Source organism: Crinia signifera, chromosome 1 (genome assembly GCF_055691185.1).
Source record: "Crinia signifera chromosome 1, ASM5569118v1, whole genome shotgun sequence".
NCBI classification, from domain to species: Eukaryota; Metazoa; Chordata; class Amphibia; order Anura; family Myobatrachidae; genus Crinia; species Crinia signifera.
Genome location: NC_139217.1, coordinates 408,119,624 through 408,134,766, shown reverse-complemented (window position 1 = coordinate 408,134,766; position 15,143 = coordinate 408,119,624). Strand labels below are relative to the sequence as shown.

Below are 15,143 nucleotides of genomic sequence, written 5' to 3'. Positions count from 1 at the left end.
GATGTGTAGCTCTCTTAAGACGTGTACACACAGGGAGATTCATCTGAATACATCGGAATTCATAGTCAAAACCACTTAGAATGTGTCCCATAATCATCCTGTGTGTACACAGTGGGCGATAGCGATGTGTGGCCCTGCAGTGTAGCTGGCCAAATAGACACTGCAGGCAAGATATTCTTGCTAGACGCTGCAGTGTCTATTCGGCTTCACGCATGGGCTGCTGCTGGGGATGGCCACCGGCTTATTTACTAAGATGGGAGTTCTGTTGCAGATGGAATGCTGCCCAATCCAATCAGATTCTACTTATTTATTTAGAGCCTTTAAATAGACAGAATATAATTGGTTGCTAGAGGTAACATCCAATTTCCAACTGAACTCCCATTTTAGTAATTTGACCCCATCATGTCTGCTTATTCACCACTTATGTGAAGAGCACATAGGGGGTTATTTTGGTTCACTCTGACAAAATCCTTCTTAAGCTGTGTACACAAATCTAATTCTTTCTGCACATTTTATATCTGCCCCACCTGCAGTGCACATGGATTTGTCCATCTAAGGAGGATTTGGTCAGAAAGTGAACCAAAATAACCCCCATAGTCTCACAATGAAAGGTTTTTGGTACTCCAACCTTTCAACTGATCAGTGCATGCATTTTTCTGGGATGAAGGAGTGGAGCTTATCCACATTCTGCAGGCCCAGCTTATAACCACAAGGGCCGTAATAATGAGAGATGATCTAAACCAAGCATGTCCAACCTGCTGCCCTCCACCTGTTGTAAAACTACACATCCCAGCATGCCTTGCCACAGTTTTTCTATTAGGGAGTGCCAAAACTATGGCAAGGCATGCTGGGATGTGTAATTTCACAACAGCTGGAGGACCGCAGGTTGGACATGTCCTATTTAAACGATCCCCTAGAGATCAGTGACTGCAGCACAAACAACCTGCTACACACACACAGTCCCATTTAAGTAATTCAGGAAGATGGTAGCCAAGGCCAAATAGCATCCAGGGCGGACCGTATTCCAGTCAATGCTGGACAACTCTGTAGAAGGGTTAGAGTAGGATTGAAGTTTTGCAAAAGTTATGCTTTTTCCCAAAATGGCTTTGCAATTTTTGTTGGTTAAATTGCAAATTTAAATCCTGTGGGAAATATCAGCACTTAACAGTATTTTTTATGGTTAGGCATCACCATCAATCCAGCACGGACACTGCCTTTGGCACTGGAGGAGCTGCCATCATTGGGACTGTCCATCTATACTGTACTGTTTTCTGGATGGTTATGAACAGCGTTAAGAACACCCGGAAGTGCTTTCTAGCAGTCGCGTCATAATCACAAATGACAGTATCTGAATTATATTCAGACATATGATTTGGTGCGCTGGTGGTGCTAGATTTAGGGGCCGCACCAGATACCACTTACTCAGAGGCTTGGATATGATGCTGGGACATATCCATTCCATCATCGAAGCCTCAGGCTGCCTCCACTATGTCCATAATTCAGGGATACACCCACAGTCAGACAAGAAAATCATCGGATTAGCCATATTAAAACCTTATTTTATTGCTCTAAAAGTGCTATGACAACAACTACTTTATAAAAAATTAATAGAGGGTTTACGTAGAAGTGTTAAAGCATAATTCCATAGCAAAGCAATTGCATAGCTTTCACAAGGTAAGTGGAGGCCTATCCCCAGAAGCTGGCCGCGTCCACGCTGCACTTGATGTTGAACATGTTCTCTCTCCGCTGCTTGGTACACACATTAGCTTCTCCCTTCTGCAGTCGTCTTCTGATGGAAGATTTCTGCTGCTTCGTCAGCTGCTTCTTAATCTTCTGTTTGACCAGTTCCTTAAAGACAAAGAAGAAAACGCAGCGTGGTCAAAGAAAATGGCAGCAGGAGCCATACAGTATTGACAATTAATCTCTATTTCATTTCAGCAAAATTACATTCGGACTACTTTATTACGATGATGTCATTTAATGGTTAAGAAAGGTTTCCAAATCTTATTGGATTTGTCAAAAAAAGTTGCTTAGAAGGATACTTTCAGCCAAACAGCACATTTTAATCAACACTTTCTGACCCCCAACTGGCATAACCATGGGAGGCCAATGCCAGGGATCAGGCCATTTAGGAGAAGTAATCCCAAACACTGCTGCTCCAGGTCTTCCGTCCAACAACAACTGGAGCGGAAATCCAAGCAGCGCTGTACAGTATTAGTAATAGAAGGAAAGGTGACGAATACATTTCCCCAGCACTATTTTCACCCTCCAATATTGTTGCAGGGAGAGGATACAATACAGTTCTCACAGGGTGGGATCACCATGACGACACTAAGCACACTCATATGGATGGGGGTGAGGTTGGGCACAAATTGTACTATGTTATTCAATATAGGCATAATGCAACACATACTGTACATCTTAAATATGTATTTTTTTCTTCTATTACATGAATCCTGAATCTGGAGATACTTAATAGTACTAATCACTGTTAGATTAGAATTGCCATTGAGTTACTGTAAACATGCTTCGTGTTCTGTTTTTCCGCAATAAATCCAAAACTAAACCGTACATTGTCTGCCTGTAATTGACTATTTTTTTAGTAAATACTTTTGCTCTTGTTGCTTGGCAAACTGGGAGAGATTTGTGTGGAGCAGTAAACAGTGAGATCTGGAACATTGTCTCACCTCCTACACTTGATAATGTTCTGAGAACATAGCGGGTTATGAATTCCCAATGGAACACACATTATAATGCCTTCCATCAAGCAGGCCAGATGCAGGAGCATCCTGGCAACTATTTTTATGTTGGACGAAGAAAACCGAGGAGGCCACACACACAGATTTTTATATACTGCTCAGAGAATGTTTATTTTGTTTTTTTCCCTAAACTAATCAGGGATCACAATATAATAAAGAGGAATGATAAGACACAGACCTACATACATGTTCAGGTTTCTACTCACACAGTATCTATAGACAGATTCTATATCCATCCATCTATCTTTTCCTGCTCTCTGACTGATGACATGAGTCACCCCTTTGTAGCTGAATGTACTGCTGAGCGCTAATGCTGTGAAGAAATCAGGCTGTCAGCTGTTCAATCATTTTCTAGCCTTTTTTTGACTTCTGATTACTAATGGAGCCACATAAGTCTGTATGACAAAAAATTGGCTATCGTATGATATCGTTATATCCTATACCTCGCTTTTTAACCATCAAGGAGCCTTTTTATATCATCCAATTTGATCTAGATCACCCCTGAAGAAGTACTCATTGGCTGAAACGCATAGGGTTTTTCTGCGGATAGAAGTCTGGCATTGGATCTAATATTATAATTTTATGTGAATTGCCAATCTGAAAAAATTCCTTGTAGAGAATAAATACATTTGATTTGACCAATGTGTATTAATTTTGGTGAAAGTTCAAAAGCGCACTTCTATATCTTTCCCTTTTTTCATTTCTATTTTCTGTGCCCCGAATAACAGCGAAGTTCTATAGAAGTGCTGCTACCCGAAGAGCGCAGAATTAGGTCACAACCCCCCCCTTTTTTGTGAGAGAATATATATTCCCCAAATGGTGGTATAGCGCCTATGCTTTTAATACATTAGTCCATATGTCCCATAGGTGTCCAGAAAATAATTAAAGATAGATTTCCAAGCAAATTCTTTATTTGTTTCCTCAACAGTAAAGTAAACAATGTCCCAACACGTTTTGTCTTACATAGACTTCGTCAGGGGAAATAGTTTATACTCAAAATGTTTTCAAGCAAATTGTAGATTAGCTTCTGATAAAGTATCACAAATATGAAAAATTCCTTGAACTTGAGGATTAACAGATAACTGTCCACCTATAGTTATCAGGTGATTTCTAGGGATGCTTCATGATTGAAAATGTTTAATTTATAGGACAGCCAATGCATACAAATGGGTATCAAAAGAATGTCCTGAAATGGTGTCAGCGGACGAGATCTCCTCTTAGGACTCCTATCTCCTGCAAGGAAAACCACTCATTCTAGTGGTTTTCCTTGCAGGAGATAGGAGTCCTGAGAGGAGATCTCGTCCGCTGACACCATTTCAAGACATTGAGGGCAAATATAATGTGGTTCACCCAACATAGATGTCCAACACCTAATAAAGGACTCTGCCTAGAAAAAAAAAAAAAATATATATATATATATATATATATATATATATATATATATATATATATATATATATATATATATATATATATATATACATATATATATATATATACATATATATATATATATATACACACACAGTAAAATAACCCTATAGGGGAGGTGCCAGAAGCACCCTATTACATGCACACTGCTTTACAGGATGATCTTCACACAGATAATATTCATTTACATTAATAGACATTTATAAAGTGCTTTTCTCCAATAAGACTCCAGCATTTTACATTAGTAGAAAACAAACATTAAAGGAGGCAGCCATTTTGAACAGGAGGTACGGTTAAATAAAAGACAAGGCGCAAGATACACAGGTACTACAAAAATCATATTTTCTATGGTTTGTTCAACCAAACCACAAAATAATTGGATGACAATCCTTCTTGAGCAGCCTATAAAAGTTACAACTCTATAGGTGCCCATACACGGTGCGTTTTCACCGTGCGATGCGCGCTCCCGAGGGCATTGCATCACACAGTACAAAAAGTATGTGCTGCACATACTTTTTTTACTGCCTTCTGATCGCAACGAATGCGTTGTGATGCGATCCAGACCATAATGGGTGCGATAATCACATTGTGTATGAGCACCTTATGAATAATGCTGCACATACAATTATATGGCTGATCCATCAGATACAGAGATCTCGCAGGTAATTGCTCGGTGCATATCTGCAATAGATCCAAAACAGCCTGATTGGTCTGATGCAATACTTTGGAGATACAAGTTGCGCCCCCCCCCCATTTGTTTATGTACTCTGTAATTGAGCTCTATGGATCCCTTGTGGTGCCATATAATACTAATAATAATATATGTGCAAAACCCAATGGTAAATCACTGTAATGTATGTATTGATCTCACTAGGATCATGGCAGGGCATGATTGCGGCGGGATGGCACCGGCAACTTCAATGTGGGCGTGAGGCCTGGCACAACGTCAATGGCATATATTCAATGGGCGAGCGGTGACTGCGTGCAGGACTTTTTGCTCGCAGTCACCGCTCACCCTGTCAGTATTCAACTGACCCCCCTCATTCGCAAATTCCCCCTCGCTCCGTTTTTTGAGCGAGGGGGAATTTGCGAATGTGCCTCCAAAAGCTGCGAGAGCCGAGGCTAATTACAGCGAGTTTTCTGCACTAGCCGCGGCTCTCGCAGTTTAGGGGAATCCTCGCACTTATGTGACTGCGAGGATTCCCCCGGAACGTTGCATAGTGCGAGCGGCCGGCGCGGGGGTTAAACTGCGAGGATCACTGGTTTTCTGTGATCCTCGCAGTTTAACCCCCTCGCTGGCCGCTCGTACCGGCATTGAATACTGGCCAATGATGTAAGTGGGCCCAGCCACTGATTGGGGCATGCCTGGCACATAAGGAGGTACTTGCCTTCCCTGAAGCTCTCTGGTAAACGTGAATAGATGGAAGGGAGAGGGTATGCAGAGTGCCTGCAGGCAGAAGGAAGCTGTTAGCTGAGCAGAGAGAAAGAGAGATACAGGGGAGAAGCAAGGAGGTACCTGTCCATGCACACGGTGGCCGTGGAATATGAGACACTAACTACAAGCGCCTCCCGCAGCAGCAGCAGCAAATCTATGTGACAGAGCTAGACCTAGTGCTGCGTGTGTGCAGACAGGTACCCCCTTTGCTTCTCCTCCGTATCTCTCTTTCTCTCTGCTCAGCTAACAGCTTCCTTCGGCCTGCATACCCTCTCCCTGTCTCACCTCACGGACAATCAACGGGATTAGGTGCCGCTCATCCCCCACCACTGTAGCTTGCTACAAGTGGAGGACAGCAGCACACCTATACCAGCTCTCACAGCTCTATAGCTACCCTTAGAATACCATCTGCTCCTTGGGAAAACTCATCCCTGGATGTCCCAGGTCTCCACCCTGCACTGGAGAATTTCTAACCAGGGGGTCCCAAACGAGGACAGCAGTACCCCATCTCTTTGTTCTAAACAGCTCTCCCTGCTACACTAAAAGCCCGCTCACCCGCTATACCTATAACAGCCCATCAGAATTATATTGATGGCAGCTAGTATGTGGTAAATACATTAAAAGAGAAGGGTGACCTCTCTATATCACATGTAAAACTCCACACTTTACTACAGGTATATAAAGCTGGGCAGCAGCCGCTTTCAACAGGGAGATTTTAGAGCCTGTCCATTCCCTATATTCCATAGGAGACTGTTATCCCCAACAATACCTTTACTAAAGGAAATTTGTAAAAAAATAGGTGTATTTGTATCCAGAAATACACTAATTCGTATTGATGTGCTATCAACACGAATACGAATTGCCATATTTTTTTCGGGATAGTAAATGTCAAAAAATTGTGTATTTCTGGATACAAATACACCTATTTTTTTACAAATTTCCTTTAGTAAATTTCCCCCATAGTGGCAGCTGGCATGTTTATTGGGGGCCTTCTTTGAAAGGGCAAGGTGACTTCCCTTAAATTATTTAGGCAAACCCTTTCATGCTACAGGTATATAAAGTCAGTTTGGGATCTCCAATTCTGACCTATTTGGAAGACTTTTGACCTGACTTTCTCTCTCTCTTCCCCCCTTTTTTTCTTTTCACTAATTCCTTCCTCACCTCTCAATTTCTTCTCTACGGGAGTGAGACATATCGTTACCTACATTGTCTACCCACAACAACTCTGTATAAAATTATTGGCACTTATGCTCAGCTACTTACAGGAAATGTGAAAAGATTTATAATTATATTATCTGAAAAGAAAATTGCTGCGATACCTAATTGGCGTAGATAGAACGCCACTCTTACCTCACGCTATTCTTTTACCTTGATATTTTCACTGGTTATGTAAACAAACACATTGTTAATGATCTTGACTACATGATACCTTTCACACCGCACTTGTTAAACGGTATATTGCCGTTTTTTCCCCACTTCAAAACGTTTAAGGCTGCAGTGGGAAAGTGCCAGAGTTGATTTACCGGTTAAAGATAACCGGTATTTCAAAATGAATCCTACACATTTCAGAGCCGTTTTTTATGCAGTGAGAATGGCTCTGAAACGGTATTTAGTAAAAACAACAGATTACAGACCTGTGATAGGCTGTCCCCTGCATTCTGCCTTGAAACGTGTTCAGGGGATTAAACGGGTTGACTGATGTGAATGGTAGTTAAAACGGTAATCTACTGCAATGTGAAGGCTCAGACCCGTTTTAAATACCGTTTAAAAATACAGTTTTTTAAAAACGTTTTGGCAGTGTAAAAGCGGTATCATTTAGCGATCCTGTGCACTGTGCTCTGCATGGTCTGATTTCTTAACAGGAGTGTACAACCTTTTGCATTAAAGTATTTACTGTATGAAACATTTTTTGAAACACTGTTGACAAAAAAATCCTGTTTAGAAATATTGTTTCCTTTACACAGGCTGATGCCCCTTTCCCACTGCAGCCTTAAAACGGTATATTGCCGTTATATTTTTGAGGGCAAAATACCGTTTAAGGCTGCAGTGGGAAAGCGCCAGAGTTGAAATACCGTTTAAAGGTAAACGGTATTTCAACCCGTTTTCAAAGCAGAGTCCTACACGGCTAAATAACGTTTAAGAGGCAGTGGGAATGCCTCTTAAACGTTATTTAGCCTCCAGGCAGTCCAGTGCCTGATGAAACCTAGTAGTTCGCACTTTGTGCATGTGTAATGTGTGCACGGGATACGGTCGTTTTATCGAATGACATTAGGTCGAATGTCATTTGGTCGACCCCACTAGGTCGAATGTGTAAAAAGGTCAACATGGGTTTATGTCGAACTTCCGACTATGTCGACTGCCATTAGGTCGACTGGGGTTAGGTCGAATTGCTCTTTTTGGGGTTTTTTTGGTGCCGACAGGCGGTGGTTCATGCCCTACCATCCACTAGGGCGTGGAGGAGGTTATTAAAGCTGTGGCGAGCGAAGCGAGCCACCGTGCCCGAAGCATAGCGAGCGAAGCGTGCGATGCGAGTGTCCGATTCACTATGTCAACAGTGTCCATGTCGACACTGTTGACATTTCGGCCAAAAAAACCCCAAAAAGAGCAATTCGACCTAACCCCAGTCGACCTAATGGCAGTCGACATAGTCGGAAGTTCGACATAAACCCATGTCGACCTTTTTACACATTCGACCTAGTGGGGTCGACCAAATGACATTCGACCTAATGTCATTCGATAAAACGAACCACATCCGTGTGCACGTGCATACTAATGAGCCGCTAATTACATATGCGCATATGTAATGAGCGGCTCATTAGTATGCACGTGCACTCATTACATATGCGCAAAGTGAGAACTACTAGGTCTCATCAGGCACTGGGACTGACTATCCTGCATGGACCCTGCAATGACCCCCGCTGCCCACAGGTAAGTACAAGGGGAGGGGAGGTGGGGGCACAGGGCAGGTACGGGGGGTTAGGCACTATTTACACTGGGGGGGGGATTAGGCACTCTTTACACTGGGGGGGGGGGGGGATTAGGCACTCTTTACACTGGGGGAAGGGGGGGGGGGGGTTAGGCACTCTTTACACTGGGGGAAGGGGGGGGGTTAGGCACTCTACATTATACACGGTTCACTGCAATGGGAATGGTACTTAAATGGTATTTAAAACGGTAATCTGCTGCAGTGGGAATGCTAATACCGTTTTAAATACCATTTAAGATTACCAGTACTTTAAACTGGTCTGCAGTGGGAAAGCAGCATGAGTGAGAGCTAACTTTGGAAACACAGGGGGAAATTTAATAGGATGAGAGATTCAGTAAGAGATTTAGTAAGAAATTTCCAGTTTTAAAGCGGCAATCATTTACACTGCAAAACCAATTTGATTTTAGTGTAAATGATTGCCGCTTTAAGAAAACTGGAGATTTCTTACCAAATCTCTCATCCTATTAAATTTCATCCAGAATATCTTTCTCTTTGCAGAAAGACTCAGTGCACCAACAAATACCTAATAATATTCTTTATCGCTCATGGAACGTACATTGTATCCAATAGCAATGTAAACCCTTCCTTTTTTCCTGCTGTTTGTATGTGTATATATGTCTAACATGTCTGTCTAGTATTTATTTTAAAAGAGTAAAATAAGTAAAATTTTAGCACACCACACTATAACCAGGGCACCTTTCCCTACAATATTGTATTACTAGCATTCAATTCAACTCTGACTTTAAACTCTATTGAGGCTTTAGACTAGTTTGCCTCTTACCGTGCCCCACCCCATATAACCTTCATACTATGTCTCAATTTATGACAATCTACTGATTACGATACATAATCTTTACTAAAAAGTACCCCCCAAAAAAAGGAGAATCTTTTCTTCCTCTTTTTACAATGACCTTACTCTCAAGGGTGCACCTCCACGTTACTCAATTATTAGAGGCCACGCCTTCCCACGCTTGATAGATTTACTGTGGATTTTTCTACCGCTTTTCAAATTATTGCTTGAAATTACACCTGTGCATTGGTCTACCAGCCCCTCCCCTTTCCCTTTTCAAGAGCAACTATAACGTGAATAGATGTTGTGAGTATGCGCAGGGCTTCTATACACACTGCGGCGACTGATGCCCTTTAAAAAAAAAAAAACAGTATTTGTGATATACTATACAAATACTACAATACTCAGGGCGGTATTCAATGAGGCTGATTCGCCAGGTTTTTATGGCGAATTAGTGCTGTTTGGCGAATTTCTGACAAAAACGGTGAATCACCTATTCAATGACCACATGGCGAATACATTTGAAGGTTTTTTTCACCATGATTCACCGAGTAGCAATCGCTATCTTTTTATGGTGAAGTGGAATGTGAACTTTTAAAATAAAGTGTTTTGTTTTTTACATTTGGTGTAAAAAAATCAGGAATTTTATTCTGAGGGGCATGCTATTTTTATTCATGTGCTGTAAGCACATGAATATATATTTAATTTTAAAAATAATATTATTTTTTTTTTTACACAGCAGCCAGCAGGGGGCGCCGGAGCCGAGCCGCTCATTACATATTCATATATTCACTGCACGATCATTACGATCTTGTGTAGTGAATATACGCCCCCCTGCTGGCACCCCCGGGGGGGCAGCCTGTGCTGCCTGGCACCCGGGGAGCCCACCTAACCCCCCACAAAGGTCTGGGCTAGGCAGAGAGACTTCCATCTCTCTGCCTGGCACCGTCCTCAGGCTCCCTGCGGCAATCGCCGCAGGAGCTCATATTCGCCAGTCAGGGGCTCGCTGCCCCTGACTCGTTGAATACCGGAGCCCGCCGGCTCCGGAACGTGGCGAATGTGCAGCGAATCCTAAAAAGGATTCGCTGCACCTCGCAGGTATTCACATTGAATACCGCCCTCAGTGTGGGTATATACAGCATTTTCCAGCAAGATCCCAAGGAGAACACGGAACGGTGCAAAGTATACACAGCTGGGTAGTCTAGCGGACAAGTCATAGTGAGAGGGGAAAAGCACTAACATAAAACAATGGATTGCATCTAAACCAGTGACATTTTTACTACCATTTTTATTTTTAATATAAAAAAAGAACATAAAAAAGTGAACTTTCATGATTTAAGAATTTTAGTTCCTGTGGCAGCAGCCGTCTGCAGAACCACATGCACATTAACAAGGCAAGAATGAAAACTAGGATATACCTTAAACTGTAACAATTTTCTGACGGAGAGGAAAAAAAAACCCTCTCATTTACAGCAATTTCTATCATTAGTGTTTGTTCAATGTTCTGTGCAATCACTTTCTGGTGCAGGAAAAACAATCTGACCTTACTGATTAAACAAGAGCCAAAACAAGCTCCAAGCTTTAAGAATGCTATTTAAAAAAAAAAATCATACGAGTTATTAAAACCACTTAGCTCCACCTTATGGTCATTTTCGGTAATATGGGATTCCGTTTCTAGCTAACGAAGCACGTTAGTTCTCCTCCCAGGCATCCTACTCCTCTGTAGCGTGCCAATGCACTTACTAAAGTGATATTCACCAGTGCTCATCCACACAAGGAATATCATTTAAAGTAGAAATTGATCTAGCATTTAGCTTCACGCTCGCTGTGATAATGGGCAGAACTACAGATGTATCCTCATACATCTTTATGCAGATTTTCCATACAAAAAGCTGCCCAACGATAGCAATTTTACACGGGTCCAGTAAGCTCACTTGTGCCAGGAATTTCATGCTGCGTGGCGTGCTGGCTTCTGAGGACACCTCTGTATCTAAGCGATCGTCCCCCACCTTAGTTAAACTACACCACATGTAGCAGGTGTACACATGTACACCAGGTTGGATTGTTTCCATTACCGTAATGCCTAATAAAGTTTTGTTGCACATCAGCTTTGAATATTACAATGATGAGAGAACAGCTTGGTTCCTGTGCCACCGACACTTACACTTTAGGGTCATAACAATTAGCCCTGAGGGAAACTAATTGCCATTGCAGACCACTTCACATGGACCCATGGAAGCGAGCTAGCTGAATCAACCTCTTTGCGTCACAACTTTTCTATCACGAGGGTGGAGAGGATGCACCACAGTGTCTAAGGCAGGCAGGGCCAAACTATGGCTCTCCAGCTGTTGTGAAACTACAAGTCTCATCATGCCTTGCCACAGTTTTGCCATTACAGAATGCTAAAACTATGGCAAGGCATGCTGGGATGTGTAGTTTCATAATAGCTGGAAGGTCACAGTTTGTCTATGCCTGGTCTAAGGGTTTGCCCTTTAAATGTCCATTATTGTTAAGCAAAAATTGTCCATGTTGTTTATTTTTGCCACATTCATTATACCACTGCCTTTGCCTAGAAAACAGACATGTAAAGTTGTCAGTATATCTGTTGCAATACACAGCTAACCGTTCCCAAGCAAAGTATTCCGGCTGCCGGCCAAGCTCTGTTGTAATGAATTATTCAGGACTACTAAAAGGGATGATCTGGATCCTCCCAGACACAGAGCACATGTTAACATAACATCTTATTAATAATTAAGGGGATTTCAAAATTAAAAATATGATATATAGTTAAAGATGCTATTGCATGGAAACTTTGTGTACAGCCAAATACATTGAATACATTTCTTACTTTTTAAACTGTGGATTTCTCTTCTACTGGATTTGTTCCTAAGAGCCCCTAACATGGTAAGCCCAGGTGAGGAGGAATTCATGCCCAAAAACTGCACACCGCTGAATACCCCCCACTACAGAGTCCCATCGTAATGAAGACACATCCCCTGGCATGCTGCCGCTGCAGGAGAAATCAATTGATGTCCCGGACCATCAAAAATTTTCACCTGACTTCACAAATAAAAGTCAGTGGAGACCACGTTCCCATGGGAATGCAAAGTGTTTTCATGGGAATGCCCATGAAACCCTGGGCGTTACCATTAGCGACACCCGACCCAGCCGCCGTCTGCTCCATCCGGATCCCTGCGAACGGCTCACTGACTATTCAAGTCGCCAAAGCCGTTCACAAAGGTGACCTGTGCATAGAACACCATGGGCAGTTTCTCAACCATCAGAACAGGGTTGAATTTGGCCCCGTCCAAACAAATTAGAAATCACTCCCTGAAGCCAGGTACACACTGGAGTGACGGGGTGTCATTCAGACATCCCCACCAGCCCAAATCTAAAGTACACATTACACAATGGTAATTAAGAATGGAACGATCACGGTTTTGTCCTTCATTAACATACATGGTTTTGAGAGTGATCTCTCTAAAAGTGTGTACACACGGGTGCGATATGGCTTCCGATGTTGCCGATATAGTGCACATCGGAAGCCATATCGCATACCGATTGTGTACTATTGAGGGCTTGCGAGCCCGATGCGCGCTCCCGAGTGAGCGCAAATCGGCAGCGACATAGTGAGGGCAGCCAAGACTATATAGTGCCGATCTGCACTATATAGTCTTTGTGCCTGAATACTCACTCACTATAGCTCCGGCGGCCAGAGGGAGAGGGGCTTCTCCTAGGGCTGCGCTGCAGGGCTGATGACCCGGCCGGAAGAAGTCCGCCTAAAGAGGAGGGCGGGGGGTGTGGCCTGATGTCTGCACGGCGCGGGGGGGGAGCTGTTTGATGTGCCGCGGCCCCGGGTGTCGCAGCACGCTGACATCCCGGCACCCAGTGGTGACAGCTATACTATGCTCTCCTTCATGTTCCCCACACACGGTCGACATGCTGCCGTGCGATGCAAGTCCCGATGCCATCAGATCGCATCGGGACTCGCATCGCACGGCAGCATGTCGACCGTGTGTACACACCTTAAGTGTTAGGTGCAGCACATCAAACCTAGTGTCATCACAAATGACCGTATGGGCACACACACACTGAGAGATATCCAGGTCTGACCGGCATACAGCCCAGTGTGTAGCCGGCTTTAAAGTGATTACCAAATATAGGTGCTGTAGGCCTATGTCACATAAGTCCAAATCCTATACTACATATTTTGGCTTCATCAAGGGACAGAAAGGTCATGCAAAAGACACAAGCACCAACAGCTGAAATGCAGTGTAATAACACAGATATAATGCCATGCATACTAATGACCTTGCCTTTGGGCTAAAGTATTCTACACCTAAGCATAACCGGGAAATGCACATGGAAGTAACCGCTCTCCTTTCAGAGCCAGAACAGTCTCATAAAAACTTTGTTTTGCAATTAATATGATTTATGTCACATGGACAACTCCTGGAATCACTCAGTTTAGATATCATATTAGGAATATGCACAATGTAGGAGGGTTCTCATTAAAAACATAAATCTATAGGCTACGGATGAATACGATATGACCTAGTGCATTTTGGTTTTATTGCTGCAAAGTATTTCGCTTAGGGGCTGGATAATACTTAATTCTTCATTTTATATTGTTTGGAACTGCCTGCGGGGTGGAGATCCGATAAAGAGGTTGTGAGGATAAAATAACAACAACAACATAACGAAAAAATATCCTAGATTTACAAAGATAAATTCTATAAGACTGCAGCAACTTACTGGTGGGATGGTAGAACAGCTTCCGGCGGTAGCCACGGATGTTACGCTTGTAGTTCTGGTTCTGTGTTCACTGATATGAAGTAAGCTATCTTCATCTCTACAATAAAAGCACATAAAGATACTGCACATGAACCAAGCAAATTAAATAATAATAATAAAAAAAGTAGTGCAATTATGTAGTTTATTGGCATCAGATTAAAGTGTGCTATACATACAGTAAAGTGGAGATTGGGAACCTTTGGTCCTCCAGCTGTTGTTGAACTACACATCCCAGCATGCCTTGCAACAGTTTCAGCATGGCCAAACAGCAAAACGGCAGCAGGGCATGCTGGGATGTGTAGTTCAGCAACAGTTGGGATGGCCAAAGGTTCCCTGTCCCTGCAGTAAAGGATTTATTCCTGTCAGGTTCCATGCAACTCTGCTAAAAAGTGTTTTATTCACAGTGCAATGAGGTGGAGGACCCACAAGCAGATTGTGCCGATTCATTTGCTAAAGGGTGTGTATTGTGTGACTGAGACTGTATACGGAGCAGAGCAGGACTTCTATCGGAACTTGTATTGCAATTTGTTGCAAATAAGCCGCATTTTTGGTAAAAAAGAAGCACAAAGACACCTGAAGGTAAAAGATTCTAATGTGACCTGACCTGCCAAGAGGGGCCTGTATGGCATGACTGCAGCGAAGACTTCTCTTCACATATTACAATGTTTACCACAACAAATTGCTCATGTAACGCTGCTGCAGGTAGACCGCGTTTGTAAAGAATCTTCATCTCCTGCTCATCCCTCATCTGCCCAGTTTTAAAAGTGAGTTAAGAAAGATCAACCTACAAAATGTTCATAGTAACATAGTATGTCAGTGTAGGAGTGCACAGACAGTGTGGGGAAGCAATGATTGGTCCATACTGGCAATTACATTGGTGAGAGCAGAAATAGTGTGAGGAGAGGATGGAACATGGTTCCTAAATAAGCTGTTCTATATCTATCTATC

General features: G+C 42.7%; 1 protein-coding gene across 1 annotated transcript in view; it reads right to left on the bottom strand.

Annotated features, from left to right (window-relative positions):
• Positions 1-1,538: 1,538 nt before the first annotated feature.
• The window catches only part of RIOK2 (RIO kinase 2), a 51,407-nt gene continuing 37,802 nt past the window's right edge, over positions 1,539-15,143 (bottom strand). Inside the window, exons 9-10 of the mRNA XM_083151740.1 lie at positions 14,157-14,253; positions 1,539-1,848 (exon numbers count right to left, since the gene is read on the bottom strand). Coding sequence (XP_083007866.1) covers positions 1,687-1,848; positions 14,157-14,253 — 259 coding nt within the window. The 3' untranslated portion in view covers positions 1,539-1,686. The remainder of the gene's footprint in view (positions 1,849-14,156; positions 14,254-15,143) is intronic.